Raw genomic sequence first — 12,435 nt, forward strand, 5'->3', positions numbered from 1 at the left:
CTTCCATAAAAAAATTCAAGTTGCTAACTCGGAGATATGATTTTATATGTGCCCCCCAAAAAAGGCCCTATTTTTAAGTGTTATACTGTCTCGTAGTGTCCGTAATCATGTCAAATCCATGTTGCAATATCTTAATAATTTAGCATTTTAGAATAATACACCTTTTCAGGTTTACAGTATGTCTTTTGAGTTTCATCTGAACGGCAATTAAGAATATTGAATTATTTTAATTCCAAAAGGCACGGACACTACATAAAAGAACATAATATTGTATTTAGCAGATGTGTTTCTTTTTATCTGATAAAAATATATATGTGTATGCATATTAACAAAAGCATTGATCAGAAGATGAATTAAGCATTAAGTATGATGATAAATGGTGTTCACTACCAATACCGTGTTTTGACTGATTTCCCATTTTTACGACCATGGTAGGAGCCCTGGTCAAGATTCACACACGTCGAGCAAATTGGGAACGCCACTAATGCATTAATCTGCATGATTTTGGACCGTGGGAGGAAACTGGAGTACCCGGAGGAAACCCACCAAGCACGGAGAGAACATGCACACAGACCCCGAGATGGGAATCGAACCTGGACCCGGGAGATACAAGGCAACAGTGCTAACCACTAAGTGTATTATTGGATCATTAATTTAATAAATCTTTACTGATAGAATTCAGTTTAGAGTTATTGGGGAATTTGGCTGAAAAACACAGTATAACCCTTGGTTTATTAGAGTAGGACATGTTTATGTGTAATAATCTTACAGCAATCTTAAAATCTGAAAAGTCAGTCAGTCCCATTGCAGCTGAGTCACACACCCAGTTGTGGCTTCGCCTTGTTTTCTCCGCTCAGATGTGGACTTAGGACTTCAGCTGCAGCCCGTCAGAAAAGTTCATTTACCTCAGACAAAATGTCAGCGACAGACTGGCTGTCAAAGAGGCTGACATTTTGACATAATGGAGGCGCCTTCGAGTGAATTTAGCCGCCTGTGCACGTTTGAGAGCTTTAAGGAAATCTGGCCTTATTACAGTTTCGGGTTTGAGCAGCAGGAGCTCATCCGCCGCGAGTTCTCCAGGATCAGAGGTACAGTAACCTGCACACACATGCCTTCGACTGGAGGCAACAAAAAAGGTTTCTCTGGTAATGCTTTTTCTTGTGAAAGTTGTTTTTATTAACTGACAAAAAGGTTAAACACACACACAGAGAGAAAGCGCACGCTATTATTAAGTTGTGTTTCATAACTGGCGTGTTGTTTATGGTGTGTGTTTGTGTGGAGCGTCGCGCCCTCTGCTGGTCAGCGCGCAAGAAACAGATACGAGAAACTTGCTTAAACTTTTTTACGCAGTAATTTCCTTACGGTTAAAAACAGAGAAAGAAAGATAGTCTGGTCCTAAATTACTGTCGTGAGTCGCCCTGAGAAACCTGTATTTTACAGCGCCGGGATAGAAAATCATGTTAAACACCACGACGCCCTACTTTAGGCATGAAACTTTTTTTTGTTTAACGTCATTACGCTTCTGTAACACTGACTACAGAGCGTACACTCGTAAGTACAGAATAACTGGCTCGTGTCCTAACATGCACACTACAATACACACGGTGCGGCCATTATTTCTCTCTTTATCCCTGAGTGTGTGCAGTATCGACTCTCAGTCACAGGCATGAGATTAATCCGCACAGTGTGTGGACCAGGACGCAGCACAAGCCATGTTACTCAGTGTGCTTCCGCAGCTTAGCATAGCACAATACAGACGAAACAGATCCAAATAGTTAATTAATTTATGTACTTTTTATTTATTTATTTATTTATTTATTATTATTATTATTATTATTATTACGAAATTTTGCACTGTTTCAACCCAGTCTCTTCACACAGTATTAATCAATATTATTACTCACATCAATATTATTTTTAGGAGGTGACTTGTTGGTTAGCACTGTTGCCTCAAAGGTTTGAATCTCACCTCCGGGCTGTTTGTGGGGAGTTCTCACTGTGCTTGGTGTGTTTCCTCCTGGTTCTCCGGTTTCACTCCAATTAGATGTGTTGTAGGCTGACTGGTGTTTCTAAATTTCCTACTGTGTGTTTGTGTGTATGTGTGTGTGAGTGGGTTTATGCGCCTGTGCTCTACGATGGGTTAGCACCCCATCCAGGCTGTCCTCCCTTGGGTAGGCTCCAGGCCAACACAAACCTACACAAGATAAGCAGTATGGAAAATAAATAAATGTTTGCAATGATAGGCATACTTAAAATACAGTACAAATTAAATTGATATAACTATTTTATATGTTTTTGAATAATTAAAGCTATTATAACTACTGTTCATTTGATATTCCTCACACAGATATTACCTACCTTGATCATGCGGGGGCAACTTTATTTGCTGAATCCCAGGTCAAGGCATTTTATGAAGATCTATCCAGGAATGTGTACGGTTAGTATTTTTTTTTTTTTTTTACTCTTAAATCAAATGCCCTGATCTACAGTAGGGTCTAGATATGAGTGTGTTACTAAAGCTAATCATTTGTTTTAGGTAACCCTCACAGTCTCAATCCCAGCAGTAAGCTGACACATGATACAGTGGAGAGGGTCAGATACAGGTAGTCTATTTCTCACTTGTCACTGGATTTTTTTAATTAATATTTTACAGTGTGTACCACCACTGAGGCATTTCTTGGTTCCACAATAACCCCCATGCCTTAAATTGTATGTGTAGCACTTCATCATGTACACAACCTACACATACCACTCTAAAATATACTGGATGTACAATAATACAGTTATATTAGCAAAGCTGTCATTGATCACGAAATTCATTGTTGTGTTTAAAATGTCTCAGTGTAATGCCAGTTTATCAGGCATGGGCAGGTTTTGGATACAGGTTTAGGGCAAAGGACAAATCGGAAATTAAAGTTGTGCTTCAGGCAATGGTTCAGGCATGTAAGTCGACAGACTAGACAAGTCAGTCAACAAGTTTAAACATTAACAACTGAGTCGAGGTAGTTGTCTCGTGATGGATAATATGACTGGTAGTGTTTTTTATGTTTTTGCAAATTACAGAAATGAGATTTACACTGTTTACATAAACTGTTTAACAAACACAATTAACATACAATTCTTAATTAAAATGTTACAAAGAGTAATTCCGAATAAATTGTGAAAGAATATTTTTCATGTATCTTACAACACAACAACACAAGGGGGGCTGTTTTTTCGCTCAACCTTCTGGGAATTCTCATCAAAAAATATCCCAGCTTCTTCAGTCAATTTCATTTAAAAACACAAAATGTTATTTACATTTTTTTTGTACAAGACTTTAAAATATTATGTAATATTGTGAGTTGACAGCCTCATGATGCAAATACTATGACTAAATGATAAATGAATCCTTGTGCATAAAATAATAAACTGATATGTTAAATTGGTATGTTAGGTCATTACTTCTCCAATATTTATCTGTTAATAGTATTTTTTTTTTATCCTTTTAGGATACTGGAGCACTTTAACACCAGCCCTGAGGAATACTCGGTCATATTCACTCCTGGCTGCACTGCAGCTATTAAATTAGTGGCTGACTCTTTCCCTTGGATGCCTCATTCTGATAAACATTCAGGAAGTCAATTCTGCTACCTCACGGACAATCACACATCAGTAGTGGGCATTCGGGGGATAACCAGACCTCAAGGAGTGGGAACAATGTCTGTCCTTCCTCAGGAAATAGAAGCAAGATCCAAAACTAGTCAAGTCACGACGAGCACAGAAGATGAATGCTTGGTGGCACATCTTTTCTGTTATCCTGCTCAGAGCAATTTTTCTGGCCGTAAATATCCACTGAGCTATGTGAGAGGGATTCAGTGTCAGCACCTCTACCCAGCGTGCGAGCACAAAGGTCGATGGTTTGTTCTGCTGGATGCTTCTGGTTTCATTGGATGCTCACCACTGGACCTGAAACAACACCCAGCTGACTTTGTGCCCATCTCTTTCTATAAAATGTTTGGATTCCCCACTGGGCTTGGAGCCTTGCTGGTGAGGAATGAAGCAGCAGGGCTGTTGAAAAAGGCGTATTTCGGTGGAGGGACTGCAGCAGCTTATCTGGTGGGAGAAGATTACTTTGTGCCCAAATCAGACATAATTAGCAGGTACTCTGCACTACAAAACTCACTTTTCTACGCTTGAAAACATTATATTGACCTGTTAGTAATTTGTAACTTAATATTCCTCTGTGTTGTGGTATATTTAGATTTGAAGATGGAACCATTTCTTTCCTTGATATTATTTCCCTACACCATGGGTTTGATGCTCTGCACAGACTGACCGGTATGAAATTTACTTCTTTATTCTTTTGAACAAACAATACAGTTTTACTTAAAACAAACTATTTATATTTGTATTATTCCCAGGAAACATGATGAACATACAGCATCACACATTTGGCCTAGCTCGTTACACCTACCTCATACTGTCTTGCCTGTGCCACAGCAATGCACAGCCTGTGGCTCAGATCTATTGTGACAGTGAGTTTGAAAATGCAACAGATCAGGGAGCAATCCTCAACTTTAACTTGCTGGACTCCTGTGGCCAAGTGATTGGATATTACCAGGTCAAACTTCTATAAAACAGAACACATTCTCTAAGAGTGCTGACTTCTAACAACTTTGCATTAAAAAAAATAATTTCTCAAGAATCAGAATTTTCAACTGCTTTCCTGAAAAGGGCACATTAATCAGTTAATTTAAGCCTTGTGATCAAAAAGCAACTCTTGTTTTACCCTCAGGTGGACAAAATGGCCTGTCTGTTCAACATCCATTTGCGCACAGGCTGTTTCTGTAACACAGGTGCCTGCCAGGCATATCTAGGCATCAGTAACCAAGAGGTGAAGAGTAACCTACAGGTGAATGTGATCTTTTTATGCATGCAGTATAAAAAAAATTAAATGTTTCTTCAATCACATTCATTTTGCATATAGTCCACTCTGCACTTTTTAAGCTAAGTCCAAGAGATCTAAGAGTTTTATACACCTTGCTTCAGTTAGAGAGAAATTACAATATAGCCACCAGACTTGAGAATTTGCAATGCTGTCACAGACTGAAAAAAATAACAGCATTTTGTAAATTGTTTGAAGATGGATTGTAGCATTTCGTAGTTGGTTCATAGATTTCATAGTTGGTTTGTGCATCTTTGCAATGCATCATATAGTTCAAGAAATGCAGAATCCCCTGTTTAGCCACTGAAATGGCAAAATTCAACCCTGTATACTGAACTAGTAAAATGTATGTTGTGCTGGAAATTGCACGTTGTATGGTGACATTTAGTATGAAAGTGCAAAGGCAGGTTCATACTTGCTGTATTTCAATTCAATTCATTTTTATTTATATAGCCCTTTTAAAAATGGTCATTGTCTCAAAGCAGCTTCACAAAAATGAAAATAAAATTTGAAAAGTAAAATGTGTGAGAAACATGGGTCTAGATAATAATAAGATGTCCCTGATGAGTAAGCCAAGGGTGAAAGCGACAGTGGCAAGGAAAAACTCCCAGGGACGACAATAGGAAGAAACCTTGAGAGGAACCAGACTCAACAGGGAACCTGTTCTCATTTGGGAAATGAGGAAATTATGTAATATCATGTGTATTATGCAGCTGAAAGTTCAATATAACATAACATAAGTTATTTAAATTAACATAAAGTCCAGTTCAGCACAGGGATGAGTCAGCAGGTGCAGAGGGCAGATGGGGTCCGGGTCACTGGAAGCACAGGAGCAGGATGTGTAGCTCCAACCATCATAAAGCAGAATCCAGCTGGAACTGGTCCTTCTCTGGATGCCTCAGGATCCTTGCAGGGTTGCCCTTTGTCTACTGAAGCTGGCACAATCTGCAGATGCCTTAGGATGAGTAGAAAAATAGAGAACAGGTGGAAAGAATTAGCGTAGTTGCCATTCAGAATAGAGGTACTGGAGTATGAGGTTATGAATTAGATGAAGAGATGCGTCTTGAGTCTACTTTTAAACTGGGAAAATATGTCTGAGCCCCGAACACTGTCTGGAAGACTATTTCAAAGCTTTGGAGCTAAATATGAAAAAGCCCTACTCCCTTTTGTAGATTTTGATATTTTGGGAACTACCAGAAGTCAGGAGTTTTGTGATCTACTGTAAAGGAACGTGGTGGATTGTAATGTGTGACTGGCTAGATATGTGGGAGCTAAACCATTTAAAGCCTTGCATGTAAGTTATACTGTTTTGTAATTAATTCTAAGCTGAACAGGTACCCAGTGCAGGGATGATAATATAGGTGTTATATGATCATATTTTCTTGATCTAGTTAAAACCCTGGCGGCTCCATTTTGGAATAACTGTAGCTTGTTTATTAAGGATGCAGGACAACCACCTGGTAATGCATTACGATAGTCCACTCTGGAGGTCATGAATGTAGCACTAAGATCAAGAAAGACTAGTATTGAGATGCAGCCTTGGTCTGAAGCTAAAAACAAGTCATTCGCAATCTTAACTAGTGCAGTTTTTGTACTATGATGGGGCCTGAAACCTGACTGAAATTCTTCGAGGATATTGTTTTCCTGCAAGAATGTGCATATTTGAGCTGATACTACCTTTTCTAATATTTTTTATATAAATGGAAAGTTTGACATCGGACTGTAATTTGTTATTTCATTCCGGTCTAAATTAGATTTTTAAAGAAGAGGCTTAATAACTGCCAACTTGAATGGTTTAGGGACATAACCTAGATATAATGGATAATTAGTAACGCATAGAACCGGCTCTCCAACCGTATGCCTCACTTCTTTTAAAAATCTGTTGGGGATTGAATCTAACAAGCACGTTGTTGACTTAGGCAAGGTGATAAGTTTATACAGCTCTTCCTGTCCTATACCTGTAAAGCACTGAAAATCTAAATGTGAAGCTTTAGACTGGACTGGATCATGAGATGCTATTAGAGTTTGAACCTCCGTTATTTTCCTCCTAATATTATAGATTTTTTTCATTGAAGAAGTCCAGAAAGTGGGATGGGATACTTTCTGCAGGTATCATAGGTTTTGTTAGGCGAGCCACTGTACTAAATAAGAACCTGGGATTGTTTTGGTTTCTTGCTCTCATTCGGCTCAGATGTTTGGCCCTAGCAGCTTTTGGAGCCTTTCTATAGCTGCACATACTATCTTTATATGCAATTCTAAACTAATTTGGTTTTTCTCCACTTCCGCTCGAGGTTACGGGTTGCGCTCTTAAGGGCGTGAGTATGACTATTGTACCGTGGTGCAAGTGTTTTATCTCTGACATGGTGCAAGTGTTTTATCTCTGATAATCTGATGGGCTATCTGTAGTCACAGGTATCATGTTATTAGGTAAAAAATTATTGAAAGCTTTGTCGATTTGCTGTGAATTGTCAAAGCTTTCAATGATTTTGTACTTTGTAGGTAAATCCTAGACAACTGAGTTTGTCGTTTGTGGAGTTTGTGATGTTCGTCTTGATGTTTGACTGGTTCGCAGCAATATTATATGTGATAGCATTGTAATCAAGTTAAATGTGGCATTTGATAGCTAATGTTTAGCCAATTCGTGGGAGATTACAGTATGTGACATCACAGGAACTATCAAGATTTATAATTTAAAACAATTCAGCACTAAATAACTCACAAACAGTTTGGCAATGCAGGAAATAGGCTTAAATCTGTTTATTAAATGTAGAAAAATAACCTTGCTGTATTTAAAAGCTGTGTTGTATTAATTTTAAAGGCTGGCCATATTTGTGGAGACAACATTGACCTGATTGATGGACGTCCAACAGGATCTGTCCGCATATCCTTTGGGTATATGTCAACGTTCGAAGACTGTCAGTGTTTATTTAAGTTTATTGTTGACTGCTTTGTGGAAAAACCACTAAGACTAGACCAAAAGAGACTATCAAGGTTAAAAACAGCTGGAATGGCAGATACCTCATATTCAAATGAGCTGACCTCATTACCGATCGAGCGACCTGTGCCTGTGGTGAATGGCCTAAATATTTCTCCTGCTCATGTCACCAAGACCTCATCACATGAAACTGTTTCAAAGAAGAATAAGAACAGTACAGATGCTTATAAACTGAGCAATATTTACATATATCCCATAAAGTCATGTGCTGCATTTGAGGTAAATTAAGCATCAAGCTATTTTTTATTAAACTCATGCATCCAATTAATATATTTTATTACAGTATTATTTATTGCACTGCATTCTGCAGCAAAAGTATTTAATATCATTTCTTTTTTGGATATACTTCTCTGTTTGTAAGTCAATACATGTCTTTGGCAAGTCTGATCAAGAAACCTTGATCCTGTTGTGTGGAACTCTACAGGTGACAGAATGGCCTTTAGGGCCTCAGGGGCTCTTGTACGACCGCATGTGGATGGTGGTGAATGAGAATGGAGTATGTCTGAGTCAAAAAAGAGAACCCAAACTATGTCTCATCCATCCACAGATCTGCCTAACCTCTAAGACACTGTGCTTGCAAGCCTCAGGTCAGTGAAAGTTTCCCAGTGTTGGTCGTACTTAACAAGCAAATCTTGCAGTTTGAATGCCTTTTAAAGCAGTTAAGATGCATGTTTTGGGAAATTAAAGTTGAAAGGAACTAAAAAGTGAGTTTTACTATTGAAAGAATAGGTATGGAGCCGATTACTCTTCCTCTGGAGATCAGTAAAGAAAAGCATGGGCCTCGAACATGTCAAAGCAAAGTCTGTGGTGACAGGTGAGTCTAATACTTACATTTTAATTTGATTTCATTCGATTCATAAGATAGGTTTATCCATTAAATTCATCACTATTACATATTGCAACACTAAAATGCTTTATACTGTAGTTTGCAATGATGGAGACTTTCTTTGATGGAATACTCTTCAATCTGAGCCGACCTGACTCCAACACAGGAGGCTACTGCTCCATCTCAGGAGTTCTTATTTCTAAAATGAAACGTTACTGTGTTTCTGAAGGCCAGTAATAGAATAACCAATACGCTTATCTGTTGGGTGTCAGGGTACAGACTGTCGACTGTGGAGAAGAAGTATCAGTTTGGCTGTCTAAATTCCTGGAAAAACCTTGTTGTCTCATCAGACAGAGTCCCAGCTTTGTCCGGGATATGAAAATGGGCACAGGAAAAGGTACAGCACTCAGCATAGCACAAGCACAACATATTAACCAGTACATTATCAGTGTAGCAGGGATTGTGTGTTTTAGTAAAAATTTCATGCAGGTGATGTGGGATAAAAACATTCTTTCCAACAATAAGGCAGTACATAAACAGCACACTGGTTGTTCCATTATTCAAATAAAAAGCATAAAATAGACAAAATTTATCATATATCACTAAAGTCAATAGTACTTCAGCACCGCATACATCACTTAGGTAATGTAATAAATTTTTTGTCAATTTAAAGTGTCAGCCATGGTACATGAGCATAGAGCCCTGTGTCACGTACAATATTGATACACAACACAGAATTAATGAACACATCTAAACCTGATCAATTGGATTATTAGTCTGGATTTAATGTGTGTATTTAAGCAATCATGTAAACATAATGTAAATCTGCAAAACTGTATGCTAGTATGTGTGATTTGTGCTCTGTAGCGCCCTGCCTTCCCGAACTCTCTCTGGTGAATGAGGCTCAGTTTTTGCTAATAAACAGAGCCAGTGTGGCTTTTTTGCTCAACCGAATCATTAACAGGTATTGATTGCTACCTTTTACATCAGCATTCATTTATATGTACAGTACATCTTGCCATTCCACGATTTGGTCTGATTATATATTGAGTTGGTTAAAGCCTGAATCCTGTGTTAGTTCTCTTACACTTTGGCTTGTTGCAGGCATGACAGCTCAGATAATTGCACCTCTTTCGACATACTGCAACTCATCAATCGTTTTCGGGCGAATCTCGTTATCTCAGGCTCAGAGCCGTTTGAAGAAGATGATTGGAGAAGTGTAAAAATAGGAGGCACACATTTTCAGGTTTGCCAAAATCTTTAAAATAACCAGATGTTTTATGAGCACATGCAGGCGAGTTTTGAAAGAGTTTCATTCAAAGTGTTATATAGAGTATCTGACATCAAGTGTACATCCAAATACACCCCATTAATCATCTCTTACTGGTGTGTTGAAGGTGGCAGGCAAGTGTAGTCGCTGCCAGATGATTGGAATAGATCAGACTTCTGGTGCTAAATCGCAAGAGCCTCTCAGATCTCTGTCTGATTGCCGGAGTGGAAAGGTTAGTGCAAATTATAACTTTTCCAAGGGAGTGAGACTGTTAATATGAGTAGCGAACGAGGTGGAATTCTGGTACATTATTGTCACATTGATGTAAATACTAGCATACTCTAACTATAGATAGTATAGTTCAGTTTTACTCTGCTACATGAAAAAAAGTTGTTGTTTTTTCTTTTAAATTGTGAAATGCCTTATTCAGTCATGCAGATGTTAACTGATGTGTATAAAGTATACAAATACAGTACATTTTATTATTTAATAAAAAAAATTATTGTCCTAGTTTAAACCCTCTTTTTTCAACAACAATATCAACAAACTAACAAGTTTTATGGGTTTTTTTTTTCGTTCTAATTAACAGATCACATTTGGAGTATACTTGAATCACCTTTTACAGAGATCCAGTATATATCCTACTTTATCTGTTGGCTCCCATTTAACAGTTGAAAATGACAGCTGACTTTTAGAAAACTTGAGGTCTGTGTATAAAACTTAGGCTTCATCTGTTGCTGTATAATTTTGTGACTGTAAAACTGTATTTTACTGACAATAAAACCATGCAAAGTGAATTTATGATGATTTTTACCATCCTTAACACAGCAAGGTCTGGCTCCTACAAAATTGTGCAAAATCTAATGCAGTGCTTTTCCCCAAAGACTACAATAGTAAGAGTGAGAGTGCTTTTTCTGAACCTAGAACACACAGAGATAAAATAATTGTTATTGATTCTAAACTCTCTAATGGATTATCGCTGCTAAGTACATTATGCAAATCTTTTAATGCATGTTAATGAATGTTTCGTGCTGCTGTTGTTGTCTAAAACATGCTGATGGCATTAGTGTCGTTTAAACTGAGGGGAGAAGTAAACATCAACCCTTCACTTGCACACACTCCCACTCACTCAGTCATTCTCCATACTGCTTATTCTGTATAGGGTTGCAGGAAGCCTGGGGCCTATCCCAGGAGACTTGGTCCAATTTATCACAGTACTAACCACTACAGCATCTCAACCCATCACATCTGTTCAAAACAACTAAAAGAAATAATAATAATAATAAAACAAGGCACAGTTATTATACTCTGATTAACACAGTTAGTTCTGCATAGAGAACTGGTATTTTAATGTAAATAAGAATTATTATGTCTATTGCTGTCAGTTCATTTGGCATAAGAAAATGTTGCTAATAAACCATGTAATAATATCCTACTGTGGGAATAAGTATGTTATTGTGGTCTGCCAGGTTATCCTTTGGATTTTTTTGGGATTGCTACAATCTGTATTCTATCGCGATACAGTAGTTGAGGTACAAGATTGTGTTTAATAGCCGACCATGTGATATGGGCAAGCATATAGAGTACTGTGAAAAAGGATTGAGGCAGATGTAGTCTTGAGGAATAATTCTCTAGGGTTTCTGAACTCTCATCAGAGTCCAGTCCCAGTAAGTGACCAGTATCAGATTAATGTTTTTGTTTGTTAAACCGCACAAATAAGTGCTTGGAACAGATAAGAGGGAAAAATTGTATCTTTGCAGCCTGTTACAGTAAATCATTTGCTGCTATTTCTTTAATTAAAATTATTTCATTCTTTTAATTTAACCTGAAGAAATGAGGGGTGGCTCAAGACGTCAAGACTAGTAAAGTGCTGAAGACTAAGTATATACTGTAAAATCTATGCTAGACGGCAAGGATGCTAGAAAGGATATACAATGTCAGACAAAACAGGAGATTCGTAAAAATAATAAAAAAAGATTAATAACTTAATCAGAGACTGTAAGCAGGATGGAACTGTCACCAGTTTTATTTATTTCTTCTCTGTGACTGGCTTTTGTCTAATTCTTCAACGTGTATCTGCATGTCATGTGCAGTTAATAAAACCATTTTCTAAATATCATCCTGTAAGTTCTGTATCAATATATCACTAGGCAGTGCAAAAATCAAAGAGGAACTAAAATATTAATGATAACATGCTTTCCAAAATTAATATGTTCATTCTATTGATCATGTTTCATCGCTAAATCAAATGAAAAGGATCGAATTATGACTTCTTCATCCTTCATTGCCGAAGTCCATCACCTAAGGATGAAAAACTTTACAGATATTTCTATATAGCTATATTTCTCACTATTTTAATTTAATAAAAGTTATTTATAAATAATGTGTTCCTCTCTCAGGCCTAATGTTCCCACAAT

General features: G+C 37.6%; 1 protein-coding gene across 1 annotated transcript; it reads left to right on the forward strand.

The window, feature by feature from the left end:
• Positions 1-822: 822 nt before the first annotated feature.
• Positions 823-11,795, forward strand: mocos (molybdenum cofactor sulfurase). The gene is made up of 15 exons (XM_053502818.1): positions 823-1,088; positions 2,348-2,437; positions 2,537-2,603; positions 3,492-4,142; positions 4,244-4,320; positions 4,404-4,603; positions 4,778-4,894; positions 7,746-8,141; positions 8,347-8,509; positions 8,652-8,736; positions 9,021-9,145; positions 9,616-9,712; positions 9,853-9,994; positions 10,146-10,250; positions 10,608-11,795. Exons 1-15 carry the CDS (start codon positions 962-964, stop codon positions 10,704-10,706), a joined length of 2,541 nt encoding a protein of 846 aa, XP_053358793.1. The 5' UTR covers positions 823-961; the 3' UTR covers positions 10,707-11,795.
• The last annotated feature ends 640 nt before the right edge of the window (positions 11,796-12,435 follow it).

The sequence above is a fragment of the Clarias gariepinus genome, chromosome 8 (assembly GCF_024256425.1).
Source record: "Clarias gariepinus isolate MV-2021 ecotype Netherlands chromosome 8, CGAR_prim_01v2, whole genome shotgun sequence".
In the NCBI taxonomy this organism is placed as follows: Eukaryota; Metazoa; Chordata; class Actinopteri; order Siluriformes; family Clariidae; genus Clarias; species Clarias gariepinus.

What these genes read in the sequence shown, in the direction of transcription:
- mocos (XM_053502818.1), top strand. Translation starts at nt 962, where the DNA reads ATGGAGGCGCCTTCGAGTGAATTTAGCCGCCTGTGCACGTTTGAGAGC. An exon ending in AAGTGATTGGATATTACCAG is followed by an intron (nt 4,604 to 4,777) that starts GTCAAACTTCTA and finishes TTTTACCCTCAG; the next exon opens with GTGGACAAAATGGCCTGTCT. An exon ending in AGTCATGTGCTGCATTTGAG is followed by an intron (nt 8,142 to 8,346) that starts GTAAATTAAGCA and finishes GGAACTCTACAG; the next exon opens with GTGACAGAATGGCCTTTAGG.